Raw genomic sequence first — 25339 nt, 5'->3', positions numbered from 1 at the left:
CAGGAACATTTAGTCAATCATAGCAAAATGTCGTAAAAAACATCAGATGGAATTACAGAAACTGCATTCCTTTATACATGTGTCAGGTCTCACAGTATATAGATTATAGATTGTGTTTTGCACCGCAGTTTCTTTTAAAATAAAATAAAAATGTTTTTGTTGGGTTTAGTAAATGGACACATTTTGTTTTCTTTTGCTGCAGAGATTCAGAAAAAAAGGAATGACCCATCTCAAAGTAGCTTTATAGAATGTACGGTTGCTGTGTTTAGAATGTACGGTTGCTGTGTTGAAAAAAGAGAGAGAGAAAGAGAGAGAGAGATAGAGAGCGTGGAAAGAGAGAATAATAGACGGACAGAGAAATAGAAAGAGTGGTTCACACACTCATCAGTGCATATTTTTGAACATTATCTATCCAGCTTTTACAGTAACACATAACATCTGTCAACACTTAAAGTTTAGTTAATCTCAAACTGGGTGGGGTGTGAAACACCCAACATCCCCGCCGTCGACCGACACGCACCTCTTCCGAGGAAAGGGTTGGTAAAGGCCTTTTCATCTTCTATTGAGTGTTTGCACGCCTACCTTCCCTGTTATCAATACACCACAACGCATTTCCAAACTGTCACTACCAGTCAATTCTTCCACTGTAGTCAACCTGTTTGTACAGGTAGTACACAGTTAGTGAAACCTGACATTGAAGGAGCAACACAACAACCTAGATCTGGACAACTATAAGCACATTCTCAGCCTCAAACTATTTGCAAAATACTATACATAGTGTTTTGCAAATCACTAAACACTTTTCTACATAAAACACATAAATATGAGATTATGTCACTTACTATAATTGTCTTTTTTAGACACTCCCTGTAAAATGCTACACATGTGAACAAATGGATCAAACACAGGCGTCAGGTGTACAAGCACTACATTGCTAATTGTAAACATACCAATCAGGTGTAAGCACTCATCAAAATGTAAGTCCATGTTGCAGGAAGAGGAAGAGGTAGGATGAAAGGGGGAGTCCGTGGAGGAAGAGTGGTAGGGAGAGGGAGACCTGGAGGCCATGGAAGAATAGGTCCAAATTTACAGTATCTTATGAAATTCGAACAACACAACATGTGATTTTCTGGATTTGTTTTCCTCATTTTGTCTCTCAAAGTTGAAGTGTACCTATGATGAAAATTACAGGCCTATCATCTTTTAAGTGGGAGAACTTGCACAATTGGTGGCTGACTAAATACTTTTTTGTCCCACTGTATATTTATAGGTGGGGGCAGGATGACAATAAGCCTTACAATCATTTGCACACACAAGAGTCTGAAACTTCCATCAGTTCTATCAAGATTATATCAGTTGTTGCCCCCATTTAGTCTGAATATGTTCTTTAGCTTGCAACATGATCCTTGTAATAGAATGGAATTGTTTTCAATTCTTGAGAAATAACTCTTCAGGGCCAGTGCCGGTGACAGCACGTTTGGTGCCCTCTGTACGTTAACTCCCCCCTTAATTTCCATGGAATCTGGAGGTGTCACACCTTTGCTCACATATAAAAGGGGCCGTAGTGAAATAGGAGTTTCACAGGAGCCAACCCAACTGAACGTCTTCACATCTACAACAGGTGTTTCACAGGAGCCAACCCAACTGAACATCTTCACATCTACAACAGGTGATTCACAGGAGCCAACCCAACTGAACATCTTCCCATCTACAACAGGTGTTTCACAGGAGCCAACCCAACTGAACATCTTCACATCTACAACAGGTAAGGGTCATTAGAATATTCCAATACTTATTTCCAAAACAGACTTTCTTTACTGTAATACTTCTTAGAGGATGACAAACACTCTTTTATTTAATGTCATTAGCAAATTATTTAAATAATGTCAGATACATGGAAACGGTCAAAGGAGTTGTATCCAGTCTATTAATTAAAGAACTTACTGACATTTTTGACAGTTCATTCTATCCAATAGACTGTTAATTTCAAGGAGATTACAGTAACTTTCATCAATCACAATTGAATTAAGCAATAAGGTACTCAAGGCAGTACATTATCGTCAATAATGTACGGGTTCCAAGGTTTGCCTAACAACACTCTGGAACCCGTACATTATTGACGATAGTGTACTGCCTCGAGTACCTTATTGCTTTTATAATACGGTTACCAGCAAAATTATAAATAGTAAATAATTAGTATGCTGCCTTTCAGCACAAAATAGTTATAGCCAACAAACGTTGTGTATCGTATTTCAGTGTGGCTGAGAGAAAATAGTCCCGGACGTGTTGCTATGCAACGGACAAACAACATTGACATTGTGAACTTTACGTCTGTTAGCCTAGCTAGATCTTGTACCATTTCATTCATTCTCATTTCTCATTTTATAAAAGTTGCCTTCAAACCAACAACGACAATGGGACACTTTCCATAAAATAATATTTAATTTAAACATCAGGCCTTAACATTCTAAATCAATCATAAATGTTTCGTAGGCACTGTATGCTAGCTAGCTAGCCTACATATGCTGTAAACTAGTTACGAGTGGCTTGGGACTTGATAGACTAACATTAGGCTGTTCTGTTGTTAAGGTTATGGCTTATGTAGATTTGGATATCTCCATTAACTGTGCATCCTTGGAAAACGTCGTTTTAAGAAGCCAAGACCAGGTCATGTAATTGCGTGGCTATGAAGCTAAAATTAAATAAGTGGATATCTAGTTAGCAACTAATGGCAAGACCTGAGCCTCCGTCCAACGTTTGAGAAGCTAGACCAGCTAGTTAGCACTATTGCACGGGACAGTGCAATATTATTGCTCCAAAATTAACCGACTGTTGCTTGTCTAGCTTGCTAATAAACTGCTGAACACCAGTACTTGTAGACAGTCTTCGGCAACCTCTAAGTTATTTTAAGTGCGCACTAATATGGAACGCTCCCTTTTTAAGGTAAATGTGAAAAGGTGTATATTATTTTATCGCTCAATAATGCACACCCCGGAACTCCCTCTCAACCAATCAGAATGCTTGATTTCATCCACCCGTATTATAAATAAAAATAAAAAATTACTGCAAATTTCTAACAATTGTTTTCCAGAAAGAAAATGTTTTCATACTCGGTGACCGTGGTTACTGGCGACCTGCTGGATTCCGGAACATCGGACCATGTCTACATCAAGCTGGTGGGGATGAAGGGAGAGAGTCGTTGGGAGTTTATTCTGAGTGAAGGGCTCCAAACAGGAAAGGTAAGGCAAGGGCCCGACTTGGAGAGTTGTACCTGTTAAAATGGTTGTGTATGTGTATATTATATATATTACATAAACATATAACATTTGAACAAACATTTTCTCACTCCCTCACTCTTTCCCACGTTTTTTCTCTCTCTCTCTCTCTCTCTCTCTCTCTCTCTCTCTCTCGCTCTCCATCTCGCTCTCCATCTCGCTCTGCATCTCACTCTCCATCTCGCTCTCCCTCTCCCCCTCTCCCCCTCCCTCTCCCCCTCCATCTCCCCCTCCCTCTCCCTCTCCCTCTCCCTCTCCCTCTCCCTCTCCCTCTCCCTCTCCCTCTCCCTCTCTCTCTCCCTCTCTCTCTCTCTCTCTCTCTCTCCTCAGTCTTGTACATTCACTATTGAATACCCCACCTCCCTGGGTGACCTGGTGGTGGTGGAACTGGACAAGCAAGCTCTGGCCGTTCCTGATGACTGGTTCTGTACCAAAGTCACCGTGGTGACCCCAGAGGAGGACACGGCACATTTCCCTGTCTACAGGTGGATATCAGACAAAAAGGTCCATTACTTCAGAGATGGGAAAGGTCAGCTCGCTACACAAACACACACACACACACACACACTCCAAACACACGTTATAGGTCAAAGTAATGGCCGCGGCACAATGCAAGAAAAAAGAAACTATATATATACAATTTGTTATATATAAACCTATATGATAGTTTAATCGGCTGTGTTCACTTTGAGCGCAGTATTAAATAAGATACTATACAACCGTTTTACTGGAGTGAGTTTGGTGAAAACTAGAACAGTACATTTGTGCATCGGTTTTACAGACCGTGATTGGTCAATACATCCTCGTCTTCTGGGTTTAGAGTTGGAGCGGTAGTCAGTCGAGTCAGTCCGATCTAAACAACAGCCCACCGAGTTTGGAAAGTGTATAACGTGTTTGTTTCTTCTACAATGTCATGAAGAGGAAGCAAAAAGGAGAAAAAGGTGGCGCAGAAAAAATCCGAGAAAATAAATATTGAGCACTCAAAGTTCCCTGCATTTATATATATTCTTAATTTAATTCAGAAACTATAAACACTAATAAATATTTATGCTCAACGTGTTTTTATCTGCCTTATATAAAAAAAAGGTCCTATGTGGATCAAATGCAATTGTCTTAATTTTTCTGGTTTGCATTTGAAATCAGACATAGGTAACGCTGTGAATGAGGAGACTGAGAAAGACATGGAGACAGCTGTGACGGTGGTGCCATGGTCCAGTGCAGAGACCATAGGCGCCGATACCATGGCTGCTCCGGAGCTCCAACACCTACGGGAAACCCACATGACCCAGAATGCCAGTAGGCTACATTCATTTCAAATTAAAGATCGCAGTTGGTGCTAAGTGGAGCGTCTGTCATGGTGTGATTGGTTATGTCGCTGTCAGTCCCCTGCTCCATGACATTTTTTTTTTTTTAAGTGTGTGCGCTCGTGACCACCCAAGGAGGAAAACATAAATTGGAGCCGCTGGAAGAGATTATACCAGGTGCAGCAATGACACTGTGCACAATAGAGTATAAGTAAACACTAATACATCTAATGTTGTTAACCGCCATAGATAGCACTTCATTGTCATTTAATATGATATAGTGGATGGTGGATACTCCCTCCCTGGTATGAGGATAAATAAATGTCTAAGAAAATAAAGGAAAATTGTATTTTCTTCTTTGTACAGCTAAAGGAGCGTTTGATGACATCAATCCTCTGGCCAAGTCCTGTAGGAAGGAGCTCAAGGAAGGAACCCAGGATGACAGGTGAGGGCATAGGGGTCAGGGCTCATGGACTACAGGTGAGGGCATAGGGGTCAGGGACTACAGGTGAGGTCATAGGGCTCAGGGATCAGGGACTACAGGTGAGGTCATAGGGGTCAGGGGTCAGGGACTACAGGTGAGGTCATAGGGGTCAGGGGTTACAGGTGAGGTCATAGGGCTCAGGGATCAGGGACTACAGGTGAGGTCATAGGGGTCAGGGGTTACAGGTGAGGTCATAGGGCTCAGGGATCAGGGACTACAGGTGAGGTCATAGGGGTCAGGGACTACAGGTGAGGTCATAGGGGTCAGGGACTACAGGTGTGGTCATAGGGGTCAGGGGTCAGGGACTACAGGTGAGGTCATAGGGGTCAGGGACTACAGGTGAGGTCATAGGAGTCAGGGACTACAGGTGACGTCATAGGAGTCAGGGACTACAGGTGAGGGCTTCCCTCTCCTCTCTCCTCCCATCTGTCTTGCCCTCATCCTGCCGACAACACCAATTGATGAAGAAAGTGTTTTGTCCGCCTTTTCATAAACGTAGTGACTACGTTCAGTTGAGTTCTGGGTGTCTGAGTTCACATCTACAACAGGTACGGGTCATTAGAATATTCCAATACTTATTTCCAAAACAGACTTTCTTTACTGTAATACTTCTTAGAGGACGACAAACACTCTTTTATTTAATGTCATTAGCAAATTATTTAAATAATGTCAGATTCATGGAAACGGTCAAAGGAGTTGTATCCAGTCTATTAATTAAAGAACTTACTGACATTTTTGACAGTTCATTCTATCCAATAGACTGTTAATTTCAAGGAGATTACAGTAACTTGCATCAATCACAATTGAATTAAGCAATAAGGTACTCAAGGCAGTAGATTATCGTCAATAATGTACGGGTTCCAAGGTTTGCCTAACAACACTCTGGAACCCGTACATTATTGACGATAGTGTACTGCCTCGAGTACCTTATTGCTTTTATAATACGGTTACCAGCAAAATTATAAATAGTAAATAATTAGTATGCTGCCTTTCAGCACAAAATAGTTATAGCCAACAAACGTTGTGTATCGTATTTCAGTGTGGCTGAGAGAAAATAGTCCCGGACGTGTTGCTATGCAACGGACAAACAACATTGACATTGTGAACTTCGTTTGTTAGCCTAGCTAGATCTTTTACCATTTCATTCATTCTCATTGCTCATTTTATAAAAGTTGCCTTCAAACCAACAACGACAATGGGACACTTTCCATAAAATAATATTTAATTTAAACATCAGGCCTTAACATTCTAAATCAATCATAAATGTTTCGTAGGCACTGGGTATATGCTACTAGCTAGCCTACATATGCTGTTAACTAGTTACGAGTGACTTGGGACTCGATAGACTAACATTAGGCTGTTGTTAAGGTTATGGCTTATGTAGATTTGGATATCTCCATTAACTGTACATCCGTGGAAAACGTCGTTTTAAGAAGCCAAGACCAGGTCATGTAATTGCGTGGCTACGAAGCTAAAATTAAATAAATGGATATCTAGTTAGCAACTAATGGCAAGACCTGAGCTTCCGTCCAACGTTTGAGAAGCTAGACTAGCTAATTAGCACTGATAGCACGGGACAGTGCAATATCATTGCTCCAAAATTAACCGACTGTTGCTTGTCTAGCTTGCTAATAAACTGCTGAACACCAGTACTTGTAGACAGTCTTTTTCTTCGGCACCCTCTAAGTTATTTTAAGTGCGCACTAATATGGAACGCTCCCTTTTTAAGGTAAATGTGAAAAGGCGTACATTATTTTATCGCTCAATAATGCACACCCCGGAACTCCCTCTCAACCAATCAGAATGCTTGATTTCATCCACCCGTATTATAAATAAAAATAAACATTACTGCAAATTTCTAACAATTGTTTTCCAGAAAGAAAATGTTTTCATACTCGGTGACCGTGGTAACTGGCGACCTGCTGGATTCCGGAACATCGGACCATGTCTACATCAAGCTGGTGGGGATGAAGGGAGAGAGTCGTTGGGAGTTTATTCTGAGTGAAGGGTTTCAAACAGGAAAGGTAAGGCAAGGGCCCGACTTGGAGAGTTGTACCTGTTAAAATGGTCGTGTATGTGTATATTATATATATTAAATAAACATATAACATTTGAACAAACATTTTCTCACTCCCTCACTCTTTCCCACGTTTTTTTCTCTCTCTCTCTCTCTCTCTCTCTCTCTCTCTCTCTCTCTCTCTCTCTCTCTCTCTCTCCATCTCGCTCTCCATCTCGCTCTCCATCTCGCTCTCGCTCTCCCCCTCCCTCTCCCCCTCCCCCTCCCTCTCCCTCTCCCTCTCCCTCTCTCTCTCTCTCTCTCTCTCTCTCTCCTCAGTCTTGTACATTCACTATTGAATGCCCCACCTCCCTGGGTGACCTGGTGGTGGTGGAACTGGACAAGCAAGCTCTGGCCGTTCCTGATGACTGGTTCTGTGCCAAAGTCACCGTGGTGACCCCAGAGGAGGACACGGCACATTTCCCTGTCTACAAGTGGATATCAGACAAAAAGGTCCACTACTTCAGAGATGGAAAAGGTCAGCTCGCTACACAAACACACACACACACACACACTCCAAACACACGTTAAAGGTCAAAGAAATAGCCGCGGCACAATGCAAGAAAAAAGAAACTATATATATACAATTTGTTATATATAAACCTATATGATAGTTTAATCGGCTGTGTTCACTTTGAGCGCAGTATTAAATAGGATACTATACAACCGTTTTACTGGAGTGAGTTTGGTGAAAACTAGAACAGTACATTTGTGCATCGGTTTTACAGACCGTGATTGGTCAATACATCCTCGTCTTCTGGGTTTAGAGTTGGAGCGGTAGTGAGTCGAGTCAGTCCGATCTAAACAACAGCCCACCGAGTTTGGAAAGTGTATAACGTGTTTGTTTCTTCTACAATGTAATGAAGAGGAAGCAAAAAGGAGAAAAAGGTGGAGCAGAAAAAATCTGAGACAATAAATATTGAGCACTCAAAGTTCCCTGCATTTATATATATTCTTAATTTAATTCAGAAACTATAAACACTAATAAATATTTATGCTCAACGTGTTTTTATCTGCCTTATATAAAAAAAGGTCCTATGTGGATCAAATGCAATTGTCTTAATTTTTCTGGTTTGCATTTGAAATCAGACATAGGTAACGCTGTGAATGAGGAGACTGAGAAAGACATGGAGACAGCTGTGACGGTGGTGCCATGGTTCAGTGCAGAGACCATAGGCGCCGATACCATGGCTGCTCCGGAGCTCCAACACCTACGGGAAACCCACATGACCCAGAATGCCAGTAGGCTACATTCATTTCAAATTAAAGATCGCAGTTGGTGCTAAGTGGAGCGTCTGTCATGGTGTGATTGGTTATGTTGCTGTCAGTCCCCTGCTCCATGACATGTTTTTTTTTTTAAGTGTGTGCGCTCGTGACCACCCAAGGAGGAAAACATAAATTGGAGCCGCTGGAAGAGATTATACCAGGTGCAGCAATGACACTGTGCACAATAGAGTATAAGTAAACACTAATACATCTAATGTTGTTAACCGCCATAGATAGCACTTCATTGTCATTTAATATGATATAGTGGATGGTGGATACTCCCTCCCTGGTATGAGGATAAATAAATGTCTAAGAAAATAAAGGAAAATTGTATTTTCTTCTTTGTACAGCTAAAAGAGCGTTTGATGACATCCATCCTCTGGTGTCCCGTAGCGAGACGCAGCTCAGGTAAGGAGGATGACAGGTGAGGTCATAGGGGTCAGGGACTACAGGTGAGGTCATAGGGGTCAGGGACTACAGGTGAGGTCATAGGGGTCAGGGACTACAGGTGAGGTCATAGGGGTCAGGGACTACAGGGAAGGTCATAGGGGTCAGGGGTCATATTTCACAGACTAAATTAACCTGTATCAATTATAATTCTAATAGTAATATATTTTTCTAAAGCTTTAGTTTTTTCAGAAAGACCACGGTGTCTTACTCTGTGACTGTGTTTACGGGTGACTTGGCGTTCTCTGGCACATACAATCGTGTTTACATCAAGCTGGTGGGGACGAAGGGAGAGAGCGTTCGTCAGAGGGCCAGTCCATTCTATGGATTTGACACAAAAGAGGTAAAGTGGGTGTCCGACCTGGATAGAAGTCACACTCATAATTTTACTTGTGTTGGGTAGTTTTTGCTCAATTATAAAACTCCATCTGATATGGAATCCAACTAAACTGGATTTTAAAATTTGGATTGTGATCTGGTTCTGTCTGATTAGGGATGAAATTGTGTGTGTGTGTGTGTGTGTGTAACTGTGCTAACAGGTGTACAACAGTTGTGTAGGTTGTAGCTGATGAGTCATGTCTTATTGTGACATATATTATTATCGACCTTAGTATAATTCAAATATTATTACATTATTAATTAACTATAAGAAGTTAATGTCTGCTTTTTTCTTCTGTTTATTATCGTAGTCTACTTGCAGGTAACAATGGCCTTGTTCTGTGTATGCATATGGAAACCAGTGTAAACCATGACGATAAACAAACTAACTAGTTTTTCCAGTATGTGAAGTCATTCTTTGTTTGAAAGTTGTCATTCTTTCCTTTTTTTACTCATTTTCTCTTTGACTTTCTCTTGTTTCCCAGTATACATTCCCTATTGAATGCCCCACCTCCCTGGGCGACCTGGTGGTGCTGGAACTGGACAAGCAAGCTCTGCTCGTTTCTGATGACTGGTTCTGTACCAAAGTCACCGTGGTGACCCCAGAGGAGGACATGACACATTTCCCTGTCCACAGGTGGATCTTAGACAACAAGGTCCACTACTTCAGAGAGGGCAAAGGTCAGATGGTTAAACACACACACACCACACACATTACAGACATGACTGGAGGAACTGGAGGTTAACTCAAATATTTTATTTTTTGTACAGCTAAAAGAGTGTTTGATGACATCAATCCTCTTGCCAAGTTCTGTAGGGAGAAGGAGCTTCAGGAAAGAGCACAGGACTACAGGTGAGGTCATAGGGGTCAAGGTTCAGAGTTTAGAGGTTGAGGGGTCATGAGGGGTCATTCACATCATTGCATTCATACAGACATGAATTGAATATGACTGATGTCAAAGAATGTCGTAACATTTCATTCTGTGCTGTTCTTCAGATGGGCTTTATATAAACAAGGTTTACCTCACTGCATGAAATCTGAGGGGCCCTCGTCTCTGCCCCTAGAGGTCCAATTCTCCTACACCAAGACAATAGAGTTCGGCTCAACAGCTTTGTTGGAGTAAGTTTCACTATGTGTGTGTGTGTGGTTTGTTTTGTGTTTTATCTCAATCCACAAAACTAGAATATTTACCAGAATAGAAAACAGAATTTTCACCAAAATAGCTTCTTCAACTTATTGGGTCAAAGTTTTACATAATTCCTCACTGAACCTGAATTGATTTCTGTTATGAAATATGGGCCTGAAAATGTGTGTTGGTACAATAATTCAGCCAGGCTAAGCTGTACTTCAAGGGTCTGATAGACCTGGAGGAACCCTGGAAGAGCATCGATGACATCAGCAAAGCTTTCAGTGATCACAAGACACCCATATCAGGTGAGGCTGTGACACTGTGTTAGCTCACTGGGTAAGAGACTGTGTTAGCTCACTGGGTAAGAGACTGTGTTAGCTCACTGGGTAAGAGACTGTGTTAGCTCACTGGGTAAGAGACTGTGTTAGCTCACTGGGTAAGAGACTGTGTTAGCTCACTGGGTAAGAGACTGTGTTAGCTCACTGGGTAAGAGACTGTGTTAGCTGACTGGGTAAGAGACTGTGTTAGCTCACTGGGTAAGAGACTGTGTTAGCTCACTGGGTAAGAGACTGTGTTAGCTCACTGGGTAAGAGACTGTGTTAGCTCACTGGGTAAGAGACTGTGTTAGCTCACTGGGTAAGAGACTGTGTTAGCTCACTGGGTAAGAGACTGTGTTAGCTCACTGGGTAAGAGACTGTGTTAGCTCACTGGGTAAGAGACTGTGTTAGCTCACTGGGTAAGAGACTGTGTTAGCTCACTGGGTAAGAGACTGTGTTAGCTCACTGGGTAAGAGACTGTGTTAGCTCACTGGGTAAGAGACTGTGTTAGCTCACTGGGTAAGAGACTGTGTTAGCTCACTGGGTAAGAGACTGTGTTAGCTCACTGGGTAAGAGACTGTGTTAGCTCACTGGGTAAGAGACTGTGTTAGCTCACTGGGTAAGAGACTGTGTTAGCTCACTGGGTAAGAGACTGTGTTAGCTCACTGGGTAAGAGACTAATTCCTGGTTTCAAATTCGACTGAGGCCATTGCCTGCATGTTTTCTCTCCTCTCTCTCTCCCTCTCTCTCTCTCTCTCTCTCTCTCTCTCTCTCTCTCTCTCTCTCTCTCTCTCTCTCTCCCTGCTTTTTTGTCTCTTTCCATCTGTCCTATCATTAAATAAAGGGGACATTTGCAGGGAGCAGGATAATAAGTAACTCATACTATTCCAAGGAAGCAGGGTACAGTCTAAAGAACATGTGTTCTGGTGAAGTCAAGCAAATCAATAATTTTTTTACTTAATAAATGTAAGACGTCTGCTTGATTTTTACAACATGTGAGCATGAAGAGCTAGTTCATGAAAGGTAAGTAACTGTGTCAGAGGAAAGTAGCTTGTAGGTCATTCCACTAACATGTAATGACCTACATGCACAGAACTATCACAGGCCTGAGTCACTAATATTCCTACATCAACACACCTCAACTCTACAATTTGTGCGTCACTAAATACTTACTTTCAATGTCCTCCTGTATCTTGGTAACCGTAGCTATGCATCGGTTCTAACAACTTGCAATTCAACAAACAATGTTATGGAATCACAGAGGCACCAGTGCATAGTCTAATGCTATAGCCTCAGATACTTTTCATCCATCCAGACCCAACCTGTTTTACCACAGCCATTTAAATAATCAAATGTTGTTTAGTTTTATTAAATATTCTTTAAATTTCATGTTCGGTACCCATCAGACTACGTCCAGGAACACTGGAAAGACGACACTTTATTTGGCTACCAGTTCCTGAACGGAGTCAACCCCACGATCATCAAAAAGTGCCTCAAGCTACCCGAGAATTTCCCCGTCACCGACGACATGGTCAGGGCCTCCCTGCGCGGAGCCAGTAGCCTAACTGACGAAATCAAGGTACTGTACTTCCTATCTGAGGGTTATGTAGCACAAAATAAGCTTTTGACGACAAACTCCAACCAAGTCCCCAAAAGATGGTGTTGAGATTCCATTCATTCAGCAAGTTGTCCCCTCTCTCAAACAGAAGGGGAACATCTACCTGGTGGACTACAAACAGCTGGATGGAGTGACCGCTAACGTGATCAACGGGAAACTGCAGTACCTTACTGCTCCTCTCGTTCTGCTCCAGAAGACTCCAGACGACAAACTGATACCCATCGCCATCCAGGTAATCTTATAATACAAGTCCAAGGCGTCAGATAAAACAATTGTGATAGTCCCATCATGTTGGGAACTATGTTTTTTTACAGACTGTGTGTCTATGTGAGTAAATGTCATCATATGAAAAAACAGAGACAATGTTTCTCTGTGAGCAGATTGTCTCTGCTCTCCAGTTAGTGCCTGACCTCTTGTCTCTCCTCTCCACAGTTTGTGCCTGACCTCTTGTCTCTCCTCTCCACAGTTTGTGCCTGACCTCTTGTCTCTCCTCTCCACAGTTTGTGCCTGACCTCTTGTCTCTCCTCTCCACAGTTTGTGCCTGACCTCTTGTCTCTCCTCTCCACAGTTTGTGCCTGACCTCTTGTCTCTCCTCTCCACAGTTTGTGCCTGACCTCTTGTCTCTCCTCTCCACAGTTTGTGCCTGACCTCTTGTCTCTCCTCTCCACAGTTGAAGCAGAAGCCAGGAGAGGACAACCCCATCTTCTTACCCACCGACTCAGAGTACGACTGGCTGATGGCCAAGATCTTTGTGAGGAGCGCTCACTTTATTGAGCACGAGCTGAACGTCCACCTGCTGCGTACCCACATCCTCTGCGAGGTGTTCGCTGTGGCCTTGCTGCGCAACTTTCCCATGGTGCACCCCCTCTACAAGGTCAGCAGGTTGTGTTGTGATAATTGTTACATGAAACATTACTACCAATACCAGGTTGGTTTGTAAGGCAGAATGTGAACATCAGTGAACATCATTAATCTCCACCAGTTTTAATATTTATTAAATGATTTGTCCTGTTTCAGCTACTCGTTCCCCATACCCGCTACACCCTTAAAATCAACGCCCTGGCCAGATCTAAGCTGATATCAGAAGACGGATTTTTCAATCAGGTAGGAACATTGTACTGTTACTATACACAATGCAACAAACTTAGACATATTCCAATTATGTGGAAAAAAGGTTAGATCTGTATGAAACTAAATCTATTTCTTCTAATTTTCTGTTAAGTATTCAGCGTTGGGTGGAGAGGGAATGTTCACTCTCCTGCGGAGAGCGCTGTCCTCTCTGACCTACAGCTCCCTCTGTCTGCCGGAGGACATAGCTGCACGAGGTCTGGAATCCATCCCCAACTTCTACTACAGAGACGATGGGCTCAGACTGTGGGATGTGATCCACAGGTGTGTATGTTGCTGTGGGATGTGATCCACAGGTGTGTATGTTGCTGTGGGATGTGATCCACAGGTGTGCATGTTGCTGTGGGATGTGATCCACAGGTGTGCATGTTGCTGTGGGATGTGATCCACAGGTGTGTATGTTGCTGTGGGATGTGATCCACAGGTGTGCATGTTGCTGTGGGATGTGATCCACAGGTGTGTATGTTACTGTGGGATGTGATCCACAGGTGTGTATGTTGCTGTGGGATGTGATCCACAGGTGTGTATGTTACTGTGGGATGTGATCCACAGGTGTGTATGTTGCTGTGGGATGTGATCCACAGGTGTGTATGTTGCTGTGGGATATAATCCACAGGTGTGTATGTTGCTGTAGGATATGATCCACAGGAACAACTGTTAACATTTACAAACAGCAGATGAGAGGTGCATTCAGACCTTGGCTTTATACGTGTTTTGTGGTTGTTCATAGGTTTGTCCAGGGAGTGATCGGTCACTACTACAAGTCAGACTCTGACGTCCAGCAGGACTCTGAGCTGCAGAACTGGATCAAGGATATCTTCATCCATGGATTCCTGTCCAGGGCCAGCTCAGGTAACACAGTTCAGAGCACCATAGTTAAAGGCAGGGTAGGACATTTTTGTGAACTTAGGCAAGATGCAACCTAGGTTTTGTGAATTTTGGCAAGAGTTTGAAGGATTCAAACACAAATATCCCACCACTTCCCAATAAGCCACTCCCCCAAAACACATGAACGCCTGTATACTGTCGGAGGGTAGGTACACAGACAAGTAGCCGGTCCAATCATTTAGTTTGATAAAAACTAAATGATTTGTTGTGTTTATTTCAGTCATGTGATACCCACAGATATCAGATTTTTTTTTACCCTGCCTTTAATGTATATTTATTAGGGCTGTCAAGCGATTTAAATATTTAATCGCGATTAATCGCATTATTTCACATTACTAACTGCGATTAATCATAATTAATTGCAAACTATTTAATCTGTTAAAATGTTACCCCAATAAATGATAAAAAAAAAAAAAAACATTAAAAGGCTGTACTTCAAAACTTAAAATAGGCCTAACAGGATGATCATGTCCATATAAGAAGTTCAGATGGAACACAACTTACATTGGGAGTTTTATTCACTCACAAACTATACTGCTAATAAACATCTACAAAATGTGACTTCTGGAAAATAAAATACTTAAGACATGTTGTCTCATAGCTTACTACAATATCCTGCTCAATAATATTCAAATCTCACTCAAACATACTTCAGATACTTAAGCAGATTGACCTTAATACTGAACAAGACAGTTTCTATTTTGTTGAACTCAGGCAGCTCGCTTCTTTTGCGAGTGTTGTCTGCCAATTGTTACAGGAGCTAACGCTGCTGCTGCTACAGCGCTAACGCTGCTGCTGCTAGCCGTGTGCTTTGCTTGCATCCGATAGTTTAGGCTGGAAGTACTCCGGTGATAACTAAACTTAGCCTGACAATCAGTAAACACTATGGAGGACCAAACCTGCCATATTTACAAATGAATGAATGAATAAATAAATGTCCACATCCATGCATTTAGACATAAATAAATTAATACGTGTACTAATTAATGCACAATTGTCAATCAATATTACCTTATAATTTACATGTATTTATGTATTTATTTGTGTATTCATTGATTTATTCATTGATTTATTCATTGATTTATTCATTGATTTATTCATTGATTTATTCATTCATTCCTGTATTTCTTCTTCTCAATATGTTAATGAGATGTGTCAATCAAAATAGGTAGGCGGTATTTGACACACCATTGGCTAATCGTTTTCAACGCTTTGTATTCGATTATGTAGCCTTACATCCATCCTTGCTGTCATGGACAACATAGCCTACATGGACAGGCTGGCCGACCTTGTTGACAAAGATTTAATTCACCATGATATTTGGATAAACAAACATGTTATAAAGATTTTACTACGTCAGTTGTGGGCTATCACTTAACACCCAACTTCACTACGCAGACCGGCCAACCATGTGTTTACCCCGATAAAAACGATATCCGATCAATTTTCAAAATGTAAACATTTAAAATCCTGATTGTTGATTGTCAAACCAACATATTTGTCCTGTGTGTAAGAGCGAGATAGACGATCTGTCATAGCCCCCAATCAAGCAGAAGAGAAATTTGTGAAGATTGACGACACAAAGTAAATCATCGAAGATGAAAAGTAGCTTAGTCCTAAATGGAGTTGTATGCCCCACAGCACATATTTTACAAAGACTACGGCAACAAAAGACAAACGTTGCCACGTTATGTTGGGAATGGGATGCCGTTGCGACGGTTGTTGGAGCAACAAGTTGCCTAAATAGCCTGTAGCCTATGCCATGTTTATGTACCATGTCAGCTTTACATGTATAAAAGGAAAGCTCAGAGAAGGTGAAAGGCTTGGTGACCGGCGTGGAGAAATGCGCTTCTAGTGTGAACAGCATCGCGCCATTCGTAGGATATTGTGGCGCTCCAGGGCGCTTCTCAGCCAGTGTGTCCCAGGCGTTAGCTAGATTAAATCTATGGCTCTGGATTGATTGCAATGTCTGAACATCAGTTTCCACGCCTACTGGCCTCCTCTCATTATCATATTGGGAACAATGAATGAAGGAATAAATAAATGAATATATAAATGAATTAATGAATAAATCAATCAATCAATAAATGAATACAAAAATAAATACATACATACATGTAAAATATATGTAACTATTGATTGACAATTGTGCATTAATTCATATATATATATATTCGTTTATTTATGTCTAAATGCATGGATGTGGACTTTTATTTATTCATTCATTCATTCATTTGTAAATATGGCAGGTTTGGTCCTCCATACACCATTGTAAAACGAGCCGTCTCGCAACTTCTTGAAATGGAACTTCCCATCTAAAAGCCCTCTCCATCATTCAGCTACCATTGGCAGTCGAAGTCATGTGACGACAGCATAGAAACTCTTTTATGTCTATGATTCCCAGGGTCAAAAAGAAACCTGCGTTAACGGCACAATTTTTTTTTGTAGCGTTAAAGTGAGATTGCGTTAACGCGTTATTAACGCGTTAACTTTGACAGCCCTAATATTTATATATTGTTATGGTCTTGAAACACACAGTGTTATGTTGCAACCTTTGCTAATTTACGTGTCACTCACATGGATCATAGCATTGAATTATTCTCTTTATAGTCATATATACTTTTCTGTTATAATTTTTTTGTATTTATATTTCTGTCTCCTTCAGGCTCTATAACATCCAATGAAAGCGTTTTTTTGCCTTTCTTCTCATGTCTCCTCCCTTTCCAGGAATCCCTGAATCTTTCGAGACTTTGCGGGAACTTGTCAAGTTTGTCACCATGGTGATCTTTACAGGCTCCACCCAGCACTCTGCTGTCAACAGTGGACAGGTAGGATTCTACGTAAAACTCCAAGTGAAAGCATTTCCAAACTGTCACTACCAGTCAGTTCTTCCTCTGTAGTATTTAACACCAACCTGGTAATAAAAATTAGCTGTTTCCCCTCTTTGAAGTTCGACTATGGCGGTTGGCCGCTCAACGCCCCGGTCTCCCTGCAACTGCCTCCTCCCACCACTAAGGGGCAGAGTTCTGAGAGCACCATGCTGCAGACTTTGCCAAATGTCAACGCTACGGCGAATGGCATGGCCACTCTGTGGCTACTCAGCGAACAGTCCACTGACTTTGTAAGTTCAACAAAGACTCCACCAGTCCCTGGCAGGTGAACTGACACCGGTCTTGTGAGACAGATGATTATCCATAACTGGCATATTCTTCACGTCCTCGCCAGGTCCCTCTTGGTGAATACCCAGAGGAGCACTTCAGTGAGGACGCCCCCTGCAGGCTGATAAAGGAATTCCAAGCAAAGCTGAAGGCCTTCAGTGAGTCTGTCAAGACCAGGAACTCCGGTCTGGACGTTCCCTACAAATACCTGGATCCTGAGAAGATGGAGAACAGTGTGGCCCTTTAGACAGCAGACAGGGGCCTCATCCTGCATCAGCATCTGGTACCTGCTCTGGGTTTAGATCTGATTAGGATGGTAATAGCATGTTGGTTGTGTGTCAGAATATGCTCCTGTTGTTTCCTGCAGGGAGCTTCCTGCCTCACCTCATCAGTAACATTAGATTAAAGTTTTCATTGAGACGATATATTACAAAAGTGAATATGATTTATACATGAATGAAACTGTATGCTGATATTTTGATAAAAATAGAAATTGTAATGACAGATTTATGTTGTGGGAAATAGATTATTGGGTGGCAGGGCAGTGAGGTGGATAGGGTCAGTTCAGGTCTAGGCTAGGGGAAGGCCTGTCTTAGCAGAATGGAATGTAGCTGCAGAGGTCTGTAGGAGAAGGGGGGCCAAGGGTGTCTCTCGAGGCTGTTTGATGCAGTAGGACCCCTTTTTCCTGTGTTTGCGTCTTTGTTTTGGGAACAGCTGGAATGCCAACTAGAGTTGAAGGAGAAAACGGAGAGAACCGGGAGGTTGCTATTTGTTTAAGTGTTTCATCGTGGGATGAGAGGGTCGGTAGAAACTGAAGGGGACCCATGGGAGAGTCCTGAGTTGGAACAGGAGAGGATAACAAAGAAGGTGGGGAAGTTGAAGACAAGGTTCGACTGAGGACATCAGGGTCCAGAGACGGTAGTCAAGCAGGATTGGGTTTTTGGGGGGAACAGGGCATTCTAGGACACAGCCAAGCCTAGGCTGCGCACGCAGGTTCTTTATTGCTCAATCATATATTTTTGGTGAAAGAGGGTGTGGGCTAATATTTGCCTATATAACCAGGTGTTGGGGATGTGATCAGGGCCTTTTTATTCCAGTGTTTGTCTGTACTTGACTTCCTGCCTGAATAAAAACCATCAAGCCGCCTTTTTGACTTGAGAAATAAACTCTGTTCGTTGACTCCACTCCTGTCTGAGGAACTGTTGAATTCCACAATATTTACTTTTTGCTTTTGATATTTCACAAATGTTGGTGTTTGTCACTCACATGCTCACAGTCTGAAACCAGAGATGGCCAAAGTACACACATCTTTCACTCCAGTAGAAGTTAAAGAAGTATGGGCTTTGACATATACTTAAGTAAAAAGTAACCATTGCTACTACCTGTTTTAGTGTGACGCTGCTAACTCAAATAAAATAACTGGACCTCACAGAGAGGAGGTTGATATTAGGGGTGGGAATGTTGCACACGCAGACTGGACAATTATCTTTCCAAGGGCCGTTAGGTTTTTGAATGAACATTGATCTGTCCTATCATTAAATAAAGGGGAAAAACTATCTTTCTTAATTCATTTAATTCATTTCATTTAATTAACGAAAGACGTCTGCTTAATTTTCACAACATGTGAGCAAGACGAGCTGGTTCAGTTTGACTAAATACTTTCAAATGTCCTCATGTATCTTGGTAACTGTAGCTATGCATCGGTTCTAACAACTTACAATTCAACAAACAATGTTTTGGAATCATAGAGGCACCAGTGGATAGTCTAACTGTATCGCCGCAAAATGAATTTTATTCAAATGGCTACTTTTCATCCATCCAGACCCCAACCTGTTTTACCACAGCCATTTCAATAATCTAACGTTGTTTAGTTTTATTAAATATTCTTTCAATTTCATATTCTGTACCCATCAGACCAAATCTCACGCCAAGGTTTTTGGAAAAGTTGGCAGCCCTGGTACTGTACTTCCAACCTGAAGGTTATGTAACACAATTGATCTTTTAGACTGAGAAACTACAACCAAGTCCCCCTAAGATGTTGTTGAGATTCCATTCATTCAGCAAGTTTTCCCCTCTCTCAAACAGAAGGGGAACATCTACCTGGTGGACTACAAACAGCTGGATGGAGTGACCGCTAACGTGATCAACGGGAAACAGCAGTACCTTACGGCTCCTCTCGTTCTGCTCCAGAAGACCCCAGACGACAAGCTGATACCCATAGCCATCCAGGTAATCTGATACAAGTCCAAGGCATCAGATGAAACAAGCACCCCTAAATTTATCTCAGCACCCCTAAAAATAATAATAAAAATAGTTAGTTATTATCATTTGATGCTGGTAGTTCATGAAGAAAGGGACATCCTTAGTTTTTTCATTCATTCAATATTTTGCATTGTATTGATATTCAGTGAAATTAGGGATTTATTACAGGCATGGCAAATTACTCAGCCTGAGAGTCACCTTTTTTAAACCAAAATGGGTAACCTACGTGATTCGTGCAGATCCGATGAGATTTTGAAATCAGAGGCAGTGGTGTGAGAGGATTAAAGACCCATTTTACATCATCTAGTAGAAACAATTTTAATACAATATTAAAAATTATGTCTATTGGATGTGTGTTAGCTTGACAGTAAGTGATGCTTTTGACTTTTGCTTTTTAAAGTGGTTCAACACAGGTTATCCCATTTGTTTAATTGTTTTTATGATGTAGTATGCTATACAAAAAATTATTAATGGTGAAAAGAAAATGACATTGTTTACAAGAGCACAGATTCTACATAGATCTAGCCTCTTAATTTTGCTCTCAAAGTGCATCAGATTCATGCGTTTATATAGCCTGACGTTGTCATACTCATAATTCTAGTCAGAATATGAGTCTGAGAACTCTTCGTTGGGCTTTGACTACGGGGCGTGTTTCAAGCCTGGAAAACAAATGCCTCTTCGCTCAATTGGATAGACCTACAACCAATCAGAGCAACGTAATATGTTGTTTGTTCAAAACAAATTCAACTTAAGCGCTCTTTTGTGACGTGGGTGATTACGTTACTGTTGATCATCTGTCCATCATCGTATAAAGCCCCCCCCTGGCAATTTCATTGGTACGCCCAGATTCTGGTTTTCTGTAGTTGTTCCCCAATACGAGACCCTCCAGACCCAACTTCCCGACCAAATTTTTTTGTGGGCGGGGAGAAGTTGGGCTGGCAGCCAGGCTAAGATGTAGCAGCATTATATCTACAAAGCACAATAAATCTGACTCTTCTTCAGTATAAAACCCCTGAGAATGAAAAGTCATTATGATTATACTGTTGGACAGCTACTGTGGCATAGCTGGCTTCGCTAAACAGATAATCCAGCATAACAACATGTTTAATGACTGCGGCGGGATTCGATCCTACAACCTTGCGTTGTAAGGAGCCTGTCTTTTCTCAGACAGCTGTTCTCACTGCTGGGAATCTAATGTTCGGTTACTGACTGTATTCAAAAAGTAAGCCGTAACAACAACCTGTTTCCAAACAAGACCGGTCAAATTCCATGTAAATGATGGATATAATAATAATATAATTGGGTGAAGACCAAAAACCACACGTGTTCAAATATGTATCAGTTCATTTATTTCTATTTACATAGTTAGCTGAGTATATCAGAATTTGGTGAAGTCGTCCATGCATACAGTACAACTTGAATTTCCCGCTGATCCAACCCTTCATCTGAACATCATACAACGTGTGCTTTGCAATGTTAAAAACCACTGAAACTTTTCTAGTCATTTTTCACTGAAGGTTAATTTACTGGACTGTAAACATTTCACAACATTTCTGATTTTAAATCGATGGACAGTAGCCTATTGATGTCAAATTGAAAAAAATATATATTGAAAAACAAAAAAAAAAGAATAGTTGATTTGCATCTCCAATTATTAATACTTAAGTCTGAATGATATATAAACCACACAGCTTAATATGAGCATAAGTGTTTTAAATTATGTACACACAACTAAATTTACAATAATACACTTTGTGAGAGCCAAGATAGCAGATGCTGTCATTTGTATAATAAACCGGTATAATGAAACAAACTTACACATACAGTACAATATAAAGTAACTGTTTTTAATGTGGAAAAATCTACAATCGCTTCAACAAGTCAGTCACAGAAACATGAGTCCAGTGCCAGATACAATATTTTATCTTGCTTTTTATGTATCTATGTTAGCATATTAACCAGATTAAATCTGATATCTAATGTTCTGTAGATACATTTAAAAAATATTACACATAGCACCTTTAAAAGAAAACAAATATGCAATAATGTGCTTAGTGGGGACTGTACGAGGACTAAGAATTAAGTCGTATCACTTAATTTGTATGTATCTTTTTTTGGCATGTACAGTGTATGTACCACACTGAAAAGGAAGTACCATGATGGTACTTCCCCACTATTCTACCAATTCTGTCAATCTCGTCTACGTATCCATAACTGGACTCTTTGATGGCTAGCACAAAAACAAAATCCCAAAATATATGATAAGAAACATCAAAAGAAGGCAAGGAGTACTCCGCCCTCCTCCCCTTTCCTTCCTCCCTCTTTCCTCCTCCGCTTCCCTTCCTTCTCCTTCTACCCCTCCCTCCTCCCCTTCCTTCCTCCCCCTCCCTCCCTCCTCCCCCTCCTTCCCCCCCTCCCTTCCTTCTCCCCCTCCCTCCACCCCCTCCTTCCTCCCCCTGCATCCTCCTTCCCTCCTCCCCCTCCTTCCTTCCTCCTCCCCCTCCCTCCTTCCTTACCCTCCCTTCCTCCTCCCCCTCCCTTCCTCCTCCCCCTCCCTTCTTTCTCCCCCTCCCTTCCTTCTCCCCCTCCCTTCCTTCTCCCCTCCCTCTCATCCACATTCAGAAAAAAGGAGTGAGGTCATTGGACGGCTATGGCCTGGATTAGCTGTTCTTGCAGGGCAGAGTTTCCACGGTTACCAGGGCTGGTTATTTGTGCGAGGACAAGCTGAGTGGTGAGAGAGACGAGGACATATTGGGGACAGAGGGTGGGGGAGGGTGGGTGGTTGGATGTCTGGGTGGGAGGGTGTTTGAGGGGTTGGGTGGCTTGGAGATTGGGTGAGGGTCAAGGGTAGGTAGGGGCAGGGGTAGTTGGGGGGCAGGGTGACTGGGGGGGCAGGGGTAGGTGGGGGGCAGGGTGTCTGGGGGCCAGGGGTAGGTGGGGGGCAGAGGTAGGTGGGGGGCAGGGTGACTGGGGGGGCAGGGGTAGGTGGGGGGCAGGGTGTCTGGGGGGCAGGGGTAGGTGGGGGGCTGGGTGTCTGGGGGGGCTGGGTGTCTGGGGGGGTAGGTGGGGGGCAGGGTGTCTGGGGGGGTAGGTGGGGGGCAGGGTGTCTGGGGGGCAGGGTGTCTAAAAGGTCAGGGTGTCTGGGGGGGTAGGTGGGGGGCAGGGTGTCTGGGGGTCAGGGTGTCTGGGGGTCAGGGTGTCTGGGGGGGTAGGTGGGGGGCAGGGTGTCTGGGGGTCAGGGTGTCTGGGGGTCAGGGTGTCTGGGGGGGTAGGTGGGGGGCAGGGTGTCTGGGGGTCAGGGTGTCTGGGGGTCAGGGTGTCTGGGGGGGTAGGTGGGGGGCAGGGTGTCTGGGGGTCAGGGTGTCTGGGGGGGTAGGTGGGGGGCAGGGTGTCTGGGGGGGTAGGTGGGGGGCAGGGTGTCTGGGGGGGCTGGGTGTCTGGGGGGCAGTGTGGGGTTAGTGTCAGTGTCTCCTCAGATTGTGCTCCTCAGTGCAGGAGCCTTTCGTCAGCGTGACGTCATCCACCGCCATCTCTCCACTCCTGCCCCGCCCGCGCTCCCCCTTCAGGATGACCTGGGAACAGCAACACACGTTCTCTTAGGCATACGTTCATAGAGCACATTTGTAAAGCAGCAAGTGTCAACCAAAGTGCTGATCAGCAGAACCAAGTGTAGGAAATACGTTTATAGCACACAGGAAGACACCGCATGCTCTCACACACGCACACACACACACGCACACACCCAGCTGTACTCACGCTCTCCAGGCACACACACACGCACACACCCAGCTGTACTTACGCTCTCCAGGCACACACACACACACACACCCAGCTGTACTCACGCTCTCCAGGCACACACACATGCACACACCCAGCTGTACTCACGCTCTCCAGGCCCGCTCCCCAGAGGGTGATCTGGGTGTGTCTCCAGCCGCTGCCCCCGGTCCTACCCCACACGGCCGGGCTGTACCTCTTCCCCTTCTTCACAAACACCTGCAGCACCCCCACGTGGTGGCCCGCCATTTTGTTCCTGAACGACAGACACAGGTTGCCGTCGTTCCAGGGCGCGGCAAGGGGCAGGACCAGCCGAGCGCCACGCCCACTCCGCCTCTTCTCCCCCGCCTCCGGGATGGTCAGGTACCGCCCACCTGGGGGGGAGAGGAAGTGACATCAAACCATGTGACCAGGTATAGCAGGATGTCGATTGTGTGCTTTTTCTGGTGTCTGGTTCCATGTGTGTGTGTGGTACTGTGTGTGTGTGTGGTACCATGTGTGTGTGTGGTACTGTGTGTGTGGTACTGTGTGTGTGTGTGGTACTGTGTGTGTGTGTGGTACCATATGTGTGTGTGGTACTGTGTGTGTGTGTGGTACTGTGTGTGTGTGTGGTACCATATGTGTGTGTGGTACTGTGTGTGTGTGTGGTACCATATGTGTGTGTGGTACTGTGTGTGTGGTACTGTGTGTGTGTGTGGTACTGTGTGTGTGTGTGGTACCAGAGGGGTCGTCTGTGGTCTCCCAGTGCAGGTCTCCGTCTCTGTCTCGTATCCAGCCACACAGACCGTCATCGAAGGAACAGCTCAGGAAGCCCGCAGCTGCAGAGAGGAACACCTCAGACACAGGACCACAACATGCTGAGGAACACCTCAGACACAGGACCACAACATGCTGAGGAACACCTCAGACACAGGACCACAACATGCTGAGGAACACCTCAGACACAGGACCACAACATGCTGAGGAACACCTCCACCGCCAGCAACATGCTTAACACTAACCAGTGTCTGTGTTGAAAAGAGAAAGGTGTGTGTGTGATAGAGAACTGTCTGTCTGTGTAATAGAGAAATGTGCGTGTTTGTGTAATGGAGGGGAGGAGGAGGGAGGAGAGGAGGAGGGAGGAGAGGAGGAGGGAGGGGAGGAGGAGGGAGGGGAGGAGGAGGGAGGGGAGGAGGAGGGAGGAGAGGAGGAGGGAGGGGAGGAGGAGGGAGGAGAGGAGGAGGGAGGAGAGAAGGAGGGAGGAGAGGAGGAGGGAGGGGAGGAGGAGGGAGGGGAAGAGGAGGGAGGAGAGGAGGAGGGAGGAGAGGATGAGGGAGGGGAGGAGGAGGAAGGAGAGAAGGAGGGAGGGGAGGAGGAGGGAGGGGAGGAGGAGGGAGGAGAGGAGGAGGGAGGAGAGGAGGAGGGAGGGGAGGAGGGAGGAGAGGAGGGTGGGAAAGTAGAAGCGAGGAAGGTAGGAGGTTAAATGTCCAGTTCCCCAGAGGACCGACTGACAGAGCAGAGAGTGATGAAGATGGAACGACCTGATTTCAACCTCTTGCTTTGATCTGTCTCACTAAAGACAAGCTTTCCCGCCTGCACGTGCATATGTGTGTTTGAGCACTTGTGTGTGTGTGTGTAGGTATGTGTGTTTGATCGTGTGTGTGTGTAGGTATGTGTGTGTGCTTTCTGCCTGTCTTTGCCTGTATTTGTTTGCATGTTCATTTGGACTGGATAAATCATTCCTCACAACACAAGCTGTAATAAAACACATTACTGTCTTGACAGAGACTAATCTAATACGAAGAATCGTTTCCATCTGAGCTGAGATTGATCTTCAGCGACAGCAGGATGCTTGCAGAAACGCCCGTCTGCGTT

At 43.6% G+C, this 25339-nt stretch overlaps 2 protein-coding genes across 8 annotated transcripts in view; one reads left to right on the top strand and one right to left on the bottom strand.

Annotated features, from left to right (window-relative positions):
• Positions 1-2201: 2201 nt before the first annotated feature.
• LOC146237157 (hydroperoxide isomerase ALOXE3-like) lies at positions 2202-18602 on the top strand. Of its 5 annotated transcripts, XM_084687475.1 has the most exons (25): positions 2202-2943; positions 3092-3239; positions 3606-3804; positions 4419-4571; positions 4691-4756; positions 4946-5024; positions 6940-7087; positions 7399-7597; positions 8209-8361; positions 8481-8546; positions 8736-8793; positions 9010-9175; positions 9696-9891; positions 9982-10063; positions 10208-10330; positions 10542-10645; positions 12064-12236; positions 12364-12507; positions 12946-13149; positions 13293-13379; positions 13498-13667; positions 14134-14255; positions 17019-17119; positions 17242-17412; positions 17517-18602. In XM_084687475.1, exons 2-25 carry the CDS (start codon positions 3099-3101, stop codon positions 17694-17696), a joined length of 3285 nt encoding a protein of 1094 aa, XP_084543601.1. In that variant the 5' UTR covers positions 2202-2943; positions 3092-3098; the 3' UTR covers positions 17697-18602. The 5 variants fall into 5 exon arrangements, with proteins under 5 accessions (XP_084543601.1, XP_084543603.1, XP_084543602.1 ...); XM_084687477.1 differs by lacking the exons at positions 2202-2943; positions 3092-3239 and having other exon boundaries at positions 3621-3760; XM_084687476.1 differs by lacking the exons at positions 2202-2943; positions 3092-3239; positions 3606-3804 and adding an exon at positions 4095-4216.
• Positions 18603-23114: 4512 nt separating this feature from the next.
• npnta (nephronectin a) overlaps positions 23115-25339 on the bottom strand; it is a 43983-nt gene continuing 41758 nt past the window's right edge. For all 3 annotated transcript variants that reach the window (XM_084687037.1, XM_084687038.1, XM_084687039.1), the window contains 3 exons: positions 24205-24303; positions 23597-23859; positions 23115-23283 (listed from right to left, as the gene is read on the bottom strand). In XM_084687037.1, the coding sequence (XP_084543163.1) occupies positions 23173-23283; positions 23597-23859; positions 24205-24303 (473 nt within the window). In that variant the 3' untranslated portion in view covers positions 23115-23172. The remainder of the gene's footprint in view (positions 23284-23596; positions 23860-24204; positions 24304-25339) is intronic.

The sequence above is a fragment of the Hypomesus nipponensis genome, chromosome 22 (assembly GCF_054491055.1).
Source record: "Hypomesus nipponensis isolate SF chromosome 22, ASM5449105v1, whole genome shotgun sequence".
NCBI classification, from domain to species: domain Eukaryota; kingdom Metazoa; phylum Chordata; class Actinopteri; order Osmeriformes; family Osmeridae; genus Hypomesus; species Hypomesus nipponensis.
Note: the sequence above shows the minus strand (reverse complement) of the source record. Positions and strands in the feature narration are given on the sequence as shown.